Source organism: Micropterus dolomieu, linkage group LG19 (assembly GCF_021292245.1).
Source record: "Micropterus dolomieu isolate WLL.071019.BEF.003 ecotype Adirondacks linkage group LG19, ASM2129224v1, whole genome shotgun sequence".
NCBI classification, from domain to species: domain Eukaryota; kingdom Metazoa; phylum Chordata; class Actinopteri; order Centrarchiformes; family Centrarchidae; genus Micropterus; species Micropterus dolomieu.
The window spans coordinates 18,798,573-18,817,222 of NC_060168.1; the positions used below are offsets into that span (position 1 = coordinate 18,798,573).

Consider the following 18,650-nt stretch of genomic DNA (forward strand, 5'->3'; position numbering starts at 1 on the left):
CATGGCGACCTGTAAATCAGGCAAGAGCCGACTCGTACCCACAGCACTGTGTAAATTTAACCAGCGCCGTTGAAAAAGCTTATTAGGAGTTGGCTGTTCACTTTCTCTGGTGAGTACATTTAGTTTTAAGATTGTTATTCGCTAGACAAAGTTGTCAGCTCTGTTAAAATGGCAGTTAAGGTGAATTACAGATGCACCTAGCTAAGCAAGCTAGCTAGCTAGCTCCGCACACGGCCGTTAGCTCAACCGTCTCGTCCAAATATCTCTTCCGGTGCTGCTGGTTGCAAGAACTCAACTTGGCAGCGCCCTATCGGCCAAACTCGAGCCTTCAAAACGGCAGTCCACAAACCAACGGGTGACGTCACGAAGACTATGCTTGGCCCCACGGGGTTGCTCTTTGCTCCGTTCATCAGACAGAAGCGCTCCGCGAGTAAACGGCAGAAACTCTATGGAGAGTAACCATGGCAGCGACTTATGTGCGCTACACAGCTGTAGCCTGTTTAACCTCAGTTAAAATAATTGACTACATAACTTTACCTCATAGGCCTTCATCTAGTTTTGTGGGGATGCTCTGCCATGCGAATTCCCTCCTGCTGATGTCCTGTTTAGTAAACAGTAATAGATTCTGGAAACTCACAAACAGCGAGGATCAGTCTCTCTTCCAATGATTTGTACTGCGCGTTGCATTCAAAAAGTTCAAGACAATTCAACTTCGGCAGCTGGTGGGCATGCGCATGAGGAGACCATTTCACCTCACTAAAACAGGGACACTTGCTACTGAACATAGACTGTTTCTGCTGCTGATACCTGTTCAGAAAAAATATGTTAACCTGTTGCTCAGAAGGTGCCTGTTATGATGTTAAGATTGTGACACTGGACTCTTAATTTGTTTTAACAAGCTATAAAAGGTAATGCCCTGGCAGTGGCAAATAGCTTTGGTTTTATATTTGATTTGATTACATTAATGTTTAAATTGAGATTTATTTTATTGCTATGGTGTAAAGGGAAAACTGCTGGTAAAAAACACCAATTTGTTTAAAGTGTTTGCAAACCACATGTTTTTGCACTTTTGTGTATATAGCAGTACATTTTAATTAAAATTGAGCAATATACTACTTTAGAATTCATTATTCAATTTTGCGCATAACAATGCGATTAACCGCAGGAAATCATGCAATTAATCGCAAATTAAAATTTTAATCGTTGCCCAGCACTAATAATTTCCAATTGAAAAAAATTAATTCAAGCACCTGAAGCATTACAACACATGAGTCCAGCTCTGCTTAACAAATACTGAACTGGATGTTGGAAAGAAATGAAGGAGTTTGAAGCAGCCTTGTTTATTTTGGACTTTCTGGACATCAAGAGGCATTGTTAAAGTCTGTTCTCTTATGCAGTGTCTCTTGGCCTCAAACTCTCCATGTTCCTCCTTTATGTCCTTCTCTAACCCATCTTTTGGCACGTTGTCCTCTGTTACCCCTGGCCATGGCATATGATCTCTTCTTCTGGTGCCCTGCTTCAATCTTTATGCCATCTGTCAATTCATCCCAGAGGTAAAGCTTTTCATCTCAAGATGCCACAACTTTTGGTCTCATGGCGAGGAAAGGCCAGCTTACTGTAAGCACACAGATATACACAAACCCAGCGTTTCTATACACAATCATGGGTATGTTGATGGATGAATGTTTGTGTGGCAGAGAGGGAGGAACAGAAGAAATAAGACAATGATTTGCTGCTACGGATTCTGCCTTCAAGGACCCTACTCAGCGTCACTATGAAGACACCTGGAATAACTTTGGCTTGTAGCTATTTACGCAAATGTATGAGAAAGGTCAAATGCAGCTATTTATGTGGAGTTGATTTAATTTCACAGCAGCAGGGACAGAGACAAATTAACCCCAGTGACCTTAAACATTGGTTTAAAAATGTTCTCCTTATCAAATGGTCGATTTTTTTAAATGATGAAAAATTAAGGTACTGTATATGATGAAGGGATAGTAGGTTACATCACGGTACCCAGGAACATTAAAAGGGAACTCCACCAATTGTAAACATCAAAGTCTGTTTACAGCTATTGGGAAGTACTATTGCATATGTGAAAAAAGCATCCTGCTCTCACCCCCAAGTTGTCACACATGGATGCATGGTTAAGACCCCTTGGCATCACTTTGTAACGCACTGGGGAGCCCCTTAGCGTCATAGTTCAAGGCACTGGGGGAAGCCCTGTAGCTTAAATTTTTAATACTAAAGGTAGGTATATGATATGTAACAGTAAAGTGTAAGTAAGGAGGTGGTTGGGGTGGACGGGTTGGGCCAGAAACCAGTCTTTAAAGTAGGAGACCAGTGTTTGTTTGCCATGTAAAACAGAAAGACAACAGTGAGTGTTTTTATTCATTACATAGGTTACGGAAGTTGCATAACTCATGCAAGTAACGGTACTTAACTTACGAAAGTTAAGATAAGTATGTGTAAGTTAAGTACTTAACTTATGAAAGTTAAGTAATATGAGTAACGTTATTTTAAGCCAAATCATGTTTGTTTTCTACACCTAACCAAGTATTTTTGGTGCCTAAACCTTGTTTAGTTGTTTTTCAATGTTTTAGTATGTAAACAACGTTCCGTTTCACAACGTCAACATTGCATTGTTATCGTTGCTAACTTCATTAGACATTGCATATTTATTATTGCTAACTTGACGCAGCCCTACACATCCAAAAAACAATGCTAAAGGTATACCCAGGGGGTTAAAAAGCGACGCCGAGGGGTCTTGACCAAGCATCCATAAATGACAACTTGGGGTAAGAATGTGTTGGGGAAAAAGTTATATAGAGTCATTTGTGGCTTCTGAGTGAACTATGCGAAATCGGATTTATTGTCTCAAGTGATTGGTTGAAGACTACAAGTTTGAAAATGAAAACTATCTGGAGATGTGGAGTTAGAAAGAAGTGAGCTTTCCAGACCTCTGTAGCCCGCTCTTTATCTCTGCTTCTGGCTAGCAAATTGGGGCTACATTAGCTGCCAGTAGCATTACCGAACTGAATCTCTGACCGAACCGTCAGCATCAAGTTGCATTGTGGGTAATGTAGGTGCCAGGTTTTGACAAGGAAGAAGAATGTGTAAAAAAGGATATCTCTGGTTCTGCTCCACAGCTTTTGATCCTTTTTGTATTTGACTATCCACTGTGAGTTTGACAGCGTTATAGGAGTGCAGAGCTAGATCGGTGGAGTGCTCTTTTAATGGCTTCACACCTCTGCTGCGGTCCTGTCTCATGCAATTCAGTTGGCTTGATGGAGACAACATTTAAAATCATGTTGTGAAGTCTTAAAGCTTTCACAGGCTTTTTGGGTCAACCCAGTCTCACTCCAGTGAAACCACTCATCGAACCCTGAGTGGCTCAAAGTGAACATTGGCACTAATACTATAGTATGTACTGTATCACTGTGCTGTTGAATGCTCACAGCTAACATGTGAAGTAACTCGCAGCTTTTTGAAACATGTATGAATTAACTATGATGAGGAAGAAGCAGGCCATTAAGAAGAGAGCGCGTGTGTGCCTGCATGTGTGTGCTAGTACGCTGTGACCAGGTTTCTACATGGCTGTCTCTCTCTTTTCCAGAGAGAGAAAAGACTATGAAAGCAGATGAAAAGTGACAGATTGAGAGTGAGAGTGTTGAACGAATAGAAGACACCAAATAGCTCTTTGCGAGGATGAGTGTCTACAGACGTGAGTGCTCTCAATCCAGTGCTTTTTATCCGTTAATACAGTCCAGGCCTGAGCGATGCACATACTGTAGATGGAAAATTGTGCAAGTCCAGTTACAGTTTCTAAATCTTAAGTCAACGGGTAAGATATTGCCTTTATACAAACAAACAGTACTATTAAAAAAATGGAGAATAAAAGCATTTGTTTTCTGTTCGTAAGGCTCGGGTTTTGCACATTTTTCTCTCACTGGCTCCAGATTTTCATCCCTTTTTAACATTTACATTAAATATAGATACATTCCTAGATTCTTCTAGTATGAAAAACAAAAATAATGAAGCTAATCTAATTAATTCAACATGTTTTAACATTAAAAAGTCAAAGCCGCATCTTCTGGCTGACAACATAATAATCATTATATTTGTGTTTAAGGCACCATATTTCTAGGCATTCATAACCATGAAATTGAATTAAGGTTTGTGTTTGGTCCCATCTTATTAAGAGTGGCGGCTGACAGAACATGAAACCCACATTAATCTAGACAGCTTTTATTAGACTGTGCTCTGTTGATGCTTTTTAATTGGCTGCCTGTCTTAGTAATGAATTCCCACCAACAAGAAGCAAAGTTGCAGTAGAGGAGAAAAGCAGTTTGTTAATTTAGGACCGAGGAAAGGCTTCAAATTTAGACTGAGTAGTATCAGCAGCTTATGTAGGCCATAGATTGTTATAGCAGTCTGACTGTATGATCATGCAGTGTGTTTCTGTGTCTATGTTGTCTCGTCTCTAAGCTTAGTATTCCATACTGCAGGCCAGGTCCAGTCAGAAAGAGCAGTCGGCACTGTTCATGGCGTCTGATTTGATTGCATGTGCAGGTGGAAGTACAAGATGTGATTTCCTCAGCTGCAATTCAGCACATGTATGCAGGCCAAGAACAATCTGTTTTAAGATGTTTGTGTGTGGGGGGGGGGCGGGTGAAGGCTGTTGATTTGGAACATGTTTTTAAAGGAAGGTAAACTGTGATTAATGTACCTGATTTTAGAAATGTGAATGGTGCATTTGAAACTGGGCCAACACTGGTTAAATCTTACCTTTCCAAATATCCCCCTGACAGGTGGTAAGCTGCTCGGGCATGACGGTGTGCTTCCAACATGAGCAGCTGCATTGAGATTCCAACCCCCTTTTTTGACATTTGCACCCGTCCCGCAGGCTGCAAACATCAACATCCACTTTTGTCAGTTTGTAATACAGAGCTGCGGGATGGTGTGAAGTAGGAGTACCAACAACATAAATCCAGGCTTAGATGTGTCTTTATGTAGCAGCTCCACTGTTTACAAGTGAAGATTAGCCTCTATTTTGAGTGAGCATATTGTTTTTGTGAAAACAAAAGCTAATCTGAATGCATACTGGCCTTCCTTTAGGCAGCTACTGTTCTGACAGTCAAACACTGGACTGTTGACTTTATAACATTCATCATTCTGTTGGTTAACTATTCTGGGCGTCCATATTGTGTGTGTACGAAGCGGGCAGTCGGCAAACACTCCACAGTGTGTGTGTGTGGGGGGGGGGTTCACTCAGATGCTAGTCCCTGCGTTGAGCATGCATTTAATATCCAGGCTGAAAATATCACATGTCAAGGTGCCCCAGAGGTACCTCTTTACTATCTGTTAAAGGGCCTGCAATAATATTTACCCAGCATGCATTTCTGATGACAGGCCTCAAGCTGCCACACAGCCCCTAAAGTAAACAGTAGGAGGTAGAGAGGAGAAGAGGAGAGGGGAGTGTTGGGAATGGAAGAAGAGAAAGAGGTGAGCGGGAGGATAGTAAAGGAGGAGAGTGGGGTGTTCCCATGGAATACTGAAGCCTACTGTGTGATTATAATGTCCCTGGTTTGATTTCAGCAGGAGACATGTCACTCACTTTGCTCTCTCACCATATTTTTCTGTCTGTCTCTACAGTAAACAGAAGAAGTAAAAAAATAAAATAAAATGCAAAATATGTGGGGGGAAATATCCACAAAAAAGAACAGGAGAGGAGAAGCAAGGACAAACTGATTCTGAAATGTTTCCTTGTCAACGATAGGGTAGTCCCACTGTAAAGTAGATTAGCATAAAAATGGATAGAGCAGCACCTTTTTGATATCAGAATAAAAGCACATTAAGTAATTTTAATAATTTGTTAACTTCTCTTCAAAGCAATCAGCAAGCAGTAGAAATTGCTGTAAAATGGCCAACATCCCCTTAGCATTGCTTAAAAGGTAAGGATGGCCGTATTCTGTATTTTTCCTTTTTGTCAACAAATCCTATGAAAAGACCAAAAACAACATGGTATTTACCTTGCTAACAAGGATTGCCTGTGTAGACATTGTAGTCCGCTACTGAGAATAGTCCCCAACAAATGCCCTATTTACTCCTGCTGGAGTGACAATGCTAAAAACTACAATACCCTGTCCCCAGAATAGAGAGATTGGCTAAAGTATTGTTTGCTTTGGTCTTTTTTTTTTTGTTGACAGTATAGAAAATGGAGGATAACACCAGCCTTATGCTTTAAAGCTTAAATCTTTAACTTTCTGCATGTTGTCACCCTCCAAGTACAACAATTATATTTGGTGCTGATATCTAGCCATCTCAGTTAATGGCACAGAACTTCCTGCCGACCCGACTGTGTTATAAATATGTGTGCTTTATCAGAACTGTCACTCAGGTCGTGTGCAATCTGAGAAACCCAATCAGTTTTTCTCATTAGCAGAATATGCAGCAACAGCCTGTTTTAATGTTGTACCATACTCCATCAAAAACAGGCTCTATATAAATAGGCTATATTCATTTTAAAACATTACATATTTCAGCTTTCAGTTGGCCTGTCATTGTTGCCAAAATGACCAAATCCCTGCCAAATCACCGTGTTTTGTCATTTGCCTTTGGGGCTTGACAAATAGTTTAGTGATGTGTTGTCACTGAGCTGGTGAAAATGCCAGCAGGTGGAGGGGTAGATTGAGAATGTGTTAAAATGCCTGTTGGCTTGGAGTTTGTTTTGTTTGTTTGTTGTTTTTCTCTCTGAGACAAACAGCTGTCTCCAACAGACACCGCACCTCACTAATGAAATCTTGATATTACTCGACAATGCTTTTGATACACTTTTTCTCTGGTGTGTGCATTTATGCAGGAGGAAAGAATACTTGAATTATTAAGACAAGAGCTGAGTTTTAATGAATGATTACATTTTACACACACACATAACCGGTGATACAGTTTTTTCACATGCTTTTACACCAGCAGATCATCACAGAAACTTTGTCCAAAAATGGCTTCTTACTCACAGCGAAATCATAAGCAGACTCAGAAGCGTTACTGAAATTTTTCTAGCACTGGTCTCTGAAGACTGTGCCGAGTTCATTAAAGGGTGAAGTTGGAGAAGATCAGTGACTGCTGTTTGTCTTTGTTCTTCACAACAAAAAGGCATTTTCAGTTTTTGCAAAAGTTGAGTAGAAAAAGCCAAATATTTCCCAATAAGTGGTGAGAAGATGAGATGTCATACACATGAACTCACATTGCCAGGAATTTCTGCTATACGCCTCATACGCCTGCTGTACTGTGTCCCCAGCCATGTTACATGATTGATGCATCTTTAATCTCATAGTGTAAAGCAGGCAGCACTGTTGAATTGTATTACGTATGGATCTGTCAATTAGAAGCCAAGTAGCATGCGGCTACACATTTTAATGATATTGAATGATTTGCAAGGTCAACAGAGATGCAGAAACCTTTGAAAACATATAAGGTTGTGTTCGACCTCTGATGTGTGTAGAGCTCTCTGTGTCCCTGATACTGCTGTTTCTACTGCAGTAATTGTTTAGTTATGCAGTAAGATGGATCTTTTTTTTCTGTCTCCCTCATTACAGAGGCAACTCAATCTATCCCTCTGCAAAAATGTGAGCCAGGGGGGTAAAAAAAAAAAATAAGCGTGAGTGAAATTGACTGAATTGAAATAAAGTCAATTACCCAGATGCTATCCCACTGCAAGTATTTCAACAAGGACCCAGCAAAATGTTGGAATGAAATTGCTTTTTATAAACGCTCCCCCAACAGTAGATCCTTTTATTTCTTGCCCCTTTTTTTTCCTTGATACTGTTTCCTTTTTTTGTGCTTTACAAGTTTCCATTAAAGACTTCCCAGTTCGTAACAATGCACAGCTTCAAGGCAGTCAAACAGAGAGCAGTTATCACATCTGCAGCCAGTTGGAAACATCTCTAATTACTACTTATTACAAAGAAATCCGGTCTGTGGAATAAAATGTTCCATTATCCTGTCTTGTCTTTCATTTTTTGTAATATATAATCTGACAGCACAGGACTGTGTGTTAATGTAAAACAGTGTCGTCACTCATTTAATACGTAATACAGGCGGGTAATATAAAATAATTCTGAACTTTTTCGTATATGTACTTTCTTATTTTGAATTGGTCCTCTTGCTGATATATTGCACCACACACTGGTTTTTAGTCCTTGGATGGCAGTGTAGTACTCCAGAAGAAATCACATTTGGTATGCGCTCTGAGTGCTGCTAGCAAATACCACTGTACTCACTGCAACTTTAGGTCTGTTCATTTCATGGTGACTCTGCAACATGAATCACCTTCAGCAGAAGAAGAAATAATCAAATTTTTTACTTAAGTAAAAGTAGAAGTACTTAATTAGGATGCATTCAGGCTAAGGTAAAAGTACAGAAGAATTAGCAGCAAGTATCCAAAGTATATATTATCCCTTATATTATAATTTTGTTTTATTATTCTCAAAGCCTTTACATACAAGCAGCAATTTAATGTTGCAGCTGGTCTAAAACAATGAATCACAATTTAAAAACTGATCATATGTTTTGTTTTTAAAATGTTAGTCTGCAAATAAATTAGTAACATTAGCTGTGGAGTAAAAAGTACAATATTTCCCTCTGAAGTGAAGGAGAACTAGCATAAAATGAAAACAATGCGGTAAAGTACAAGTACATCAAATAAGGATAATTTAGTTATTTTATAAACCTGGGCCCTATTTTCACATATTTTGGTGTCGAAATGACTAGTAGGTACAAAATGTTTTGGAATCAGTAGGTAGGGCAGTAGATGCTTCAGCTGGCAGCCACAAACCGGTGCCGTTGCTTCAACGTATTCCTTCAGGCCAATTATGCCCGTCAAAATTACATCCTGTGCTTCTTTTTGTCACTGATACGCTCAGACTGGTATATGAAGTGTCTAGTAACATCATGGAAAGGATCCCTACAAGTGACTCGCAATGACACCCTTTGTTTTTAAGAAACAGAAGTCTTGCTCAAGGACAATTCTTGCTCTGAAATCTTGTGAGAGACAAGTCGTTGCAGGAAGAAAACAGTGGAAACGTGAATCAGAGTTGGAGAGAAGAGTAAGTGAAGTCCTGCTAGCTGATGAGCTTGCGACTCATTTTGGGTGTTGACATGGCTTGCAGTTCCTCAAAACATATTTACTTTGCAAATAAATAGCCGCTTTGCCAGCCTGCCAACACTACGGCAATTAAAACCCAGTGCAACAATTCTAGTGGCAAACCTACCATTTTGCCTGTGCAAACCTCTGAATTCAGTTTTATATTGAGCATCCTGCCAGCCTTATGTACATACACATTTATTCTCACATACGAAGAATTCACCATTTAAACCCAAGCTTATTATGCATGACTTTTTCCATTTGCGAGTCCTGCTGGCGTTGGTTCAAAACATTTCCACTCGGCCACTTACTGTATGTCAGCTTGTGTGTAGGCCGGAGCTGGTGCTCTCTGTGTGTGTCTGCTTGTCCTCAACCATCACGTGTGTCTCCCCTTCCCCAACCTCAGGCCCAGCCCGGGCTCTCAGGAGTCATCCCCTGGAAAGGCATGACAGAGCCCCAGTGTTTGGAAATGGCTGCGCTGGCAGCGATAAGCAGTTCAAAGAAGAGAGCGCATTAATGTAATTGGCTGCCAGCAGCACGTTGGCCTCGTCATCTCATATCCACACGTGGTAACACACTCACCACGCGGATTATTGGAGGGGAGTGTGTGAGAGAGGAGAGAGGATAGAGAGGATGGGAATGAGAAAATAGGGGAGAGAGATGAAGGAGAGGACAGATAGAGAGAGGGGAGGAGGTCCTCATTGTGTCGCTCATTAAGCCGTGGGAGGCTCAAGGAGGCCGAGAGATGAGATGAGGTGTCGGAGTTAAATGTCAGGTCTGGAAGGGACGTGGCTGACCTCCATGAAACCAGCCTACACACACACACATAAATGGACAGAGGGGCTCCTCTGTCCAATCTTCAGCCTCATATTATCCCCTCAACTTCTCCTCTCCTCCTCACTCTTTAACTCTCTCTCTCGCTCTCTCTTTCTCTCTCTCTGCCACTCACATAGTTTCACCCGCTCAATTTTCCACCCATTACACCCAAATTACTGGTGTCATTGTAAATTGAATTGTTGCAACCGGATAGCAGCATTTCCACTGAACAGCCCAGACCGCTACCTACTGTAGTGGAAGTGAAGGCTATTTCCTTCAGCTAATTTCCAAGTCTGTGTGATGGGAGGCACAGAGGAGAATGCCGGGTGGCTTCCTCCACTGTTATGAAATGCCTTCACCAAAGGCTGTGAGTGGCTTTGAAGTTTAGACTCTCGCCGTTGTATTTCAAATATTCTGCTCTTCTGTCTCTCCCTGTGAGTTCTCTGTGAGCACTTCTGATCTCTCTTTCTATTTATTTTCATCTTTTGCCCCCTCTTCAGGTTCAAGTCTTGCTCTAATTTTTATTCTTATTCAAAGCTCTTTCACCTTCTGATCTTGTGGTATCTTCTTTCTTTTTTCCTCTTCACAATGTTGAGTGATCATGGAACATTGGAAGTGGCAGTATTCGGGTGTTTCCTAAAGCTGCACTGATCGATATGTTTATTTTAACAACTGATCAAATAAAAATGCGGAAGGTGCCGCTCATAGTGATGAACTCACGGAGACTTATCACCCGGTTCTGCAGTTCAGAGAATGTCTTTCAGCTCATTGTTTTGGTCACTCAGTCTCATTGCTTTCATACACCCAATTTCTAGCCACAAAAAGCAGCTGTTTTCAGTGAAAAGGCTTTGATAAACCCACTGTACACTACTTGCCCCGCAGCAAACCACAGACATACAAAGTTAGAAACTACCTGGTGAACATAGTGGAGCATTTGTCATCTCAAGAGCCAGGCATATCCCTCAAGAGTTGGTGTAGACCAAAACAGTAAATACTGGACTTGCATTCATCAGGTGTGCAGAAACAATACTACAAATGAATGCTATGTTACTCAACTGGAAGTGTAATCAGGCAACTGTACTCTTCGTACATTTTTGCAATATCAACTGTGTAAGGTGATAATATGCCAGTGTTGTTTACAGCTTATTCTGCTGCCCCAAGTTGCCAAAAAAAGACTTTCACATAACGCCCTTTGCACCCTGTGAGCAAGAGGATGTACAACTTTTTAGGCCAAGAGCAGCATGAATTAGGAACTCCATGACTGTGAAGTCAAGACTAAGAAGTCAACCGTCTCATTTTGCCTCAGATTTCTAAGCTAAACTTTGGGCAGAAATTTGTTTGTCATTTCTTGAAGTGTGTGGTGATCACTTCATTTTGTAGACCAATCTGGACTTAAGTTTCACTCAGGGTTTCAGATTTCAGATCTTTTTTGCATTTTCTTTGTGCCAAATAAAGGAAGGAGCTCTGTAGCCGACAAATATTGTTGTTCAACAAGATTAATCTATACAAGACAACTTCAAACATTCCCATAATAACATAAACCTCTCTCTATCCAGGTCAACCCTTCAAGTTGGACCCAAAGACGGCTCACAAGAAGTTACGTCTGTCCAACGACTGTCTGACCATGGAGAAGGATGAGAGCTCACTGAAGAAGAGCCACACCCCGGAGCGTTTCAGCGGCACAGGCTCCTATGGCGCAGCTGGTAATGTCTTCATTGACAGCGGGTGCCACTACTGGGAGGTGCTGCTGGGAGCGTCGACATGGTAAGAAACACAGATGAACAAGAGTGCATTATATAAGCCTGCAAGGAGCCTTCATAAACTGAAATAAATAAATAAATAAATCTAGGCTGTTATGCAAATCCACACGTATGCTCATAACAGACACACATTCAACACACACAGTGTATACTCTTATCCTATTTATATTCTTTTCACTAATTGGCTCTGAAGTAGACCTCTTCGTGCAGGAAAGACCCAGAGGGCCTGTGCCTATCTTGTGTGTCCTCAGCGCGAGGTAGCTTGACTGTGCATGTAAAGTCACTAAGGACACTACTTTCAGATCACTAATGCATTCCAAAATGTTCCTTCCCTGCAGGTATGCCATCGGCGTGGCTTACAAATCAGCCCCGAAAAATGAGTGGAGCGGCAAGAACTCATCCTCATGGGTGTTCTCGCGCTGCAACAACAACTTTATGGTGCGCCACGATGGCAAGGAGATGCTGGTGGAGGCTAGCCTGCAGCTGAGGCGGCTGGGTGTCCTGTTGGACTACGACAACAACTCACTGTCCTTCTATGATGCCATGAACTCCCAGCACATTCACACCTTCGAAATCTCCTTCCTCCTGCCCGTTGTACCCACTTTCATGATCTGGAACAAGTCAGTCATGATACTCTCAGGGCTACCCGTCCCCGACTTTGTCGATGGTGTGGCCTCAGATCTCCAAGAGCAGCAACATCAGCAGATGGGCCTGTGCAGACAAGAGTCACCATACTTGACCGGGATGAAGTCCTGCCACTGAGAAAGGCCAACAAATGGCCTTGCAGAGTCCACTCAGGCCCAGTGACTGAAAGGTCTATTGGGAGCTGAAAGACACTGACAGCTTGACTGAGTCTAACCTCTTCATTCAAGAGTGGACCAGTTACTTTAATATGGATTTAGAAAAGTGTTGGAAATATGCACACCCGTCTGGAAAAATGTCAGTCACCTTAGTTTGTAGCCATCCAATGCTTTACAAATCCAACAGTGAATGGGAACAAGGTCTCTTGACTGCAAACATCAGTAGACCTGAAATTCGTCTGAAGCCCTAGAGTCACTAAGGGCAGGGCTGGACATCTCGTTTTCTAGACCATTTAAGGTCTTCCTTTTTGATTTATTGTCCTCCTTATTTGATCCTAGGCAGAAGACCAAGAAGGGAATGGTCAGCCTTTTACAGTTTGAAGTTACAACATGTGAACAGTGAGATTACTTAATGTTTCACTTATGGTAGATTAAAACACAAAAAATCCATTGAAGAATCAGCCTACTACAGACATTTTAATTTTATTTTAAATGTCCATATTTCTGTCTTGCGTGATATGTCAAGTGAACAAAATTTGACAAAAACTAAATTAAATTGGACACATTATAGATCAGAATTAGCAGTTAAAGGAAATGTTTCACTATATGGGAAATACACTTAACAGTATTTGCTTTCTTAGCAAGAGTTAGATGAGAAGGTTGATACCACTCTTGTGTCTGTATGTTAAATATAAAGCTAGAGCCAGCAGGAAGGTTAGCTTAGTGTGGCATAAAGACTGTAAGGTCTTGAGTCTGATAGTTAAACAAATGGGATATAATGTGTAATGGTGTGAACTTTTGAGAGCTTCACGGTGGATTTTTACCTTTAGACAGAGCAGGACTAGCTATTTCCCCTTGTTTCCAGTCTTTGATCTGAGCCGCCTGCTGGCTACAGACGTGAGAGTGGTATTGATCTTATCATCTTACTCTCGCCAAGAAAGCGAATAAGCGTATGTCCCAAAACATTTTTTCCTTTAAATGTGGATGTGTCTTCTTTGAGTCCACTTTATTGTGTGAGCTACATGCTAACACAAATATATGCTAGCTGTGGACTTTTTGTGTTGCATTACAACAGGGTGTATTACAAATCTTCTGGTGTCACTCTTCATGTGTTGTACCCTCAGTAATGTTTTCCTTGATCTTCCTCCTAGATTTGACGCAGCAGTCTTGTTTGTATTGGCGTGTAGTTGCTTCCAGATTTCAGGAAGCGTTTACGTTGCTCCCACATATAAATAAGATCACAGGGGGTAGGATTTGCGTCATGTGACTACTCGATTTGTATCATAAGAGGTTTATTGAATATTAGAGGATAAGATGTTATTTATGACAAAAAAGGATGGTTTACTTTTATTATTAATCTCAACATATTCATGATGCACTTTTTAATTAACACAATTTCCCCTCTATGAGTATGAAAGTAGATGGAGCAAGGTGGCAGGGATATAATGGGGAGGGAAAGTGACAGCTAGCACGACTGCTGGTTGTGTTCACTCCTCTAAATAGCCTACATCACCTTATTTTCCTATTCATATTTAGAAGATGATTTATGGTCAATAATGATGGTTTGCGGATATTTTACTATAGCAAAGTCTATTGTGAAAAAACTTTGCAATAAAACAGAGGTCCCTGCTGGTGAACTTATGAAGTTAAAAAGGTTTTTTGACTGCTTTGAACACAACCAGTGACTTTCCCTCCCCATGACTCTTTTCGATAGCGTATAGTAACTTCATCTTGTTTTGAAAAGGGATATGATTATGATGATATTCCTACGATTTTTATCATGATGAAATGATTATAAACTAATCTTCATTCTGTTGTCAACTTTTCAGGGAAGGAGGGGGTTAACACTTTAACTTGCTGTCTGTCGCAATGTCATGGCATGATTGTGTTTTCTTCTGTGATTTCTTAACACACACACATGCACATACACACACAAAGCATCGCACACATCATGTTTCGTTTAGGTTGGCCTTGTCGTGATAAATGCATGAAACATTGTATCCCACACCGGTTCACTGGGTAATTTAAGTAGCTTTTTCAATGTCACCAAATCTTGCTTTTCATCAGATACTGACTCACCTGCACATTTGCTTACAACAGATTTGACCTCAAACTCTTTTTGTCACCCATCACAATTCAAATAACAGCTGGATCCATTGTTTGGGGGGTGGGATTTGAAGGCCTTGTGTGGGTGACAGTTTGATATTCAGGTAGTGACTCTGATTCAGACAATCAAATATGTATCATAGTTTATGCAGATTTTAAGAGGTTGTGTAGCAGGAAACAGGGATTGAAGTGAAACTTCAACAGATTGTGTTGAAACAAGCAGATGTTTTACATACCATCTTGTTAGATTCGACATGAAAAACATGACACTTCATGGCCATTTTACACATCACCAGGTATGCACTTAATGTTGAATGTCATGTAACATTTGTATTGACGGACTATGATTTGCTAGACTTGAAAACACAGTCATACCCTGTAAACACACACTGATTTCTATGATTTGCTAGAAAACATGATTACTTATTGATGAGTTAAAGCAAAGATCCAGTGATGTAAAGGAAAAATCTGACAACCCACAGCCTCCCAGTGTACCTTTCAACCTGCAGTGTTCTCAAAGGCAACTGTGTGATGCGTCAGTCATGATTGTTTGATGGAGGTATAGATTGCCTGAGCGCTACAGGCAACAGAAATAATCCACTGGTCAAAGGTAGCACAGGAGGAGTCTCCAGTATGAAAGGAAGGTTATTCTGTCAGGGAGATTAGTGAATGTTACCTGACTTCCAGATATCCACCCATCTTTTTGAACAATGTCGGTCACAGTCTTGAAACAGCCATGTGTTGATTTGTGATCCAGAATGACAAGCTCAACTCATCTGTGCAAGTGTGCTTGGCTGGGTCACTGCATGATTATGTGACCTTGCTGCAGGTTCATAACTCCTTCCTTATCTTCATGATGGGGTTTCTTATCTTGTGTCAAACATATATTTTTTTTATTTTTTTTTTTTTGTTAATGGAAAAAAAAAACGTGACACTCAGACACGAAATGTTCATTGACGCGCATATCAGATAGTTTGCAGTGCTCTTTCTTTCTTTGTGTCACAAGTCAATACAGTAAAATATATACAGTGAATGATTTTCAATAGCTACCCACTTCTTGTAGTGCAGTGTAATACCCTAGAGACAATGCAATAGATTCTCCTTTTTGCTTTTCTGTTTGTGTAACTTGGGAAGTTATTTTTTACAGCTCATGAGAAACACGCTCCTCTCCCTTTGGCATTTGGACCTTGATGAACAGCACAAAAAGAGCAGCATTGCATTCAAGCAAGGCTTTCTGTTTCCATAGACATGAGAGATACTTTTAGCCAGAGAGGAATGTAAATCATAGGGGGAAATATATATTATATAAAGTTGTATAATATACAAAATATATATGAAACAATGTTATTTATGTGAATTTAAGTCCAATTAAAAGTCTGATCCTAAATGTGTTGGAGTCTGAATTCTTTGTCTCAGCCATGTTGCCTTGATGGGCTTTTATTTTTATTTTGTTTGCACATAAAAAATATCATTGTATAAATACACAAAGACATTCACATACATATTTACAGACACACTCAGATAGACATAAATTTAAAGTGAACAAAAGCCAAAATACCAAAGCCAGTTCCTTGTATGTGTAAATCTTCTTGACAAAAAAGCTGATTCTGATAGAAAGCTCAAAGCTCAAGGGGAGATAAACAGGATTACCCTCTTTTACTGTGTATATATAAACTGTTTTTCACTTTTTTCCTTAGCTAAACAGTCACATCACCAGTCAATGCAATTCAGTTCATACAGTAGTAAGTGAACACATCACTGCTCAAAGGCACATCAGTACATACAACAGTAAGTGAATGCATCACCGTCTGCAGTTTAGTAGTACTTTTAGTACTATTTACTATTTACTTCTAGTCTATTGCATGACCGGTTTAGTACAAAACTACCCCGCATACATACATACATGCAAAGATACATACAGACATTGAATTACTCCATCACGATATTGATGTGTTAATGACCCTATTTTTGCAAGGGTTAATCTAATGGTAATTTTACGACATGAGGTTGTAAAACCTGCGATGGACTGGCGACCTGTCCAGGGTGTACCCCGCCTTTCACCCAATGTCAGCTGGGCGGTTGACGATGGATGGATGGATGGAGGTTGTAAAACAAAATTTAGATTTGTAGTCCATTTAAGCTCATACACCAAAAACACAGAGGAAAATACAAATAGAATCCTAATATAAGGATCGATATTAAAACTCCTTTTGAGATGAATGTCATACACTACACACCAGAGTTTGCTCACACTGAACTCTAGTATGTAGCATGGACACCAATTTCAAATGCTTCCAAAAGGCCTGAGCCTTGGAACGGTTAAAGGCAGAGTAAAGCTGCCAGGCTGGCAGGTCAGCCAGAGCTCAGGGTGGGGTTAGTAGGGCTATACCCTTTTAGCCCTCATCTGTCACCACTGGCACACACGTGTCTCATTACTACAACACTGTAGCGTAGTGCATAGGCCACACACTGCTTGCAAGCATGGCACACACACACCCACTGACCCTGAAACAATGAACAATATGGTCACTTATTTTGTAGCTCGTTTCCTGTGAGGCAGGGCTGTTCTCACAATGTCATGAGGGGACCAGGGAATCTCAGTCACTAAACCGTTGATCACTATATAAAATGATCTTAAAAAGTGTGTCAGTACAGAAACATTACATAATATGTTGGTATTATACATATTATTTTGCCATCTGTCCCAGTGTCTGTCCTGCAATATCCTAAAGCAAGTCAGTGAAACCTTATCTGCTCCAAGGTTACTGCTGTGCAGTTGACCTAACACTGCTACCCCTGCTGAAAAGATGAATTATCTCCCTCAGGGATCAATATGGCATCACACACATACATCATACCCATGACCTTGGATAGTTTGGAACAAATATGTGCAAATGTCTAACCTAAAGCAAAAAAATGTGGTGAAACAAATTGTTGGTCTAAAAACAGTCCAGGAACCTGAAATGGTTTATTGAGTTTAAAGTTTTTAATGGATTCTACCCGAAGTCTGCTAGCTCAACTACACCCTTTGACATTTTCCCCCAAAGAGTCTGGAAACTTTCATGTTTCCTTCAGCAGCAACATCACTATTGCGGAGGCAGGTGTTCCTGTGAATAAAGCTTCCTGGTTCATCTTGACATTGTTGAGCAAGATAAATGTCAACATGGAGAAAGTTGATTCTGTTCAATAAAGTTTGTGTAGGGTGCATATACCGAACTTAAAAACAGATGGCACATACAACATGTGAAGGATTTTTAAAGGCTATAAAATGAAGAATAAATACTCATTAGAGCTGCATCCCACTGTTTTTGCACAATGGACACCAGGGAAAAGATGCCTTATTTTGCAGCTGTAAATTCCAAATAATTTCGAGAATAACAAGTTTCTTGAAATGAACTATGTGATCTTGATCTAGTTATACATTAATAAAGGCAGAGTTCAGTTGGTACACTTCCAGTTAATTAATTCCAACAAATTGAAACATAACCTTGAGTCTTTTGGTCAGTGCACAGCAGGTCAGCTGAACATTCTAAATGTGAAAATTGTGTACAGGCATCCAACGAAGGTTAAAATCAAGGGGCAACTGGACTTGGGTGAAGATACTGGAAGACGTTTCGTCCCTCATCCAAAGGACTTCTTCAGTTCTGACTGACTGGCAGGGAAACTCAGCTATTTAACCTCAGTGGGGCCCGGGTCCTCGATACCGCTGGTTCGTTAGTGTTCCTTGTTGCTGTGACGACAGTCGTTACAGTCGTTAAGACTACCTGTGGCCAAGACTGAACGACCATCGTTGGTATCTTCACCTGAGGCCAATAGGTTACGTTTATTGAGCTTCCTGGGAAGAGATGAAAGGACAGCATTGTAAGTGGGGGATAAGTGGTGGCGTAGACCCCCTCCCCTGTTCAATGACGGCTTCATTGAACAGGGGAGGGGACGGCTACTCAACTTGTGTACAGGCAAAAATAAATGTTCTCACGTCAGTAATTACTGATTCATTAATATTTGCTTGGGTTAAAAGAAGCA

The 18,650-nt window shown here is 40.6% G+C and overlaps 1 protein-coding gene across 1 annotated transcript; it reads left to right on the forward strand.

The window, feature by feature from the left end:
- LOC123957666 (probable E3 ubiquitin-protein ligase MID2) lies at nt 1-16,014 on the forward strand. Its single transcript, XM_046030643.1, has 3 exons — nt 1-109; nt 11,518-11,725; nt 12,060-16,014. The coding sequence occupies exons 2-3, from the start codon at nt 11,586-11,588 to the stop codon at nt 12,481-12,483; spliced, it is 564 nt and encodes a 187-aa protein (XP_045886599.1). The 5' UTR covers nt 1-109; nt 11,518-11,585; the 3' UTR covers nt 12,484-16,014.
- The last annotated feature ends 2,636 nt before the right edge of the window (nt 16,015-18,650 follow it).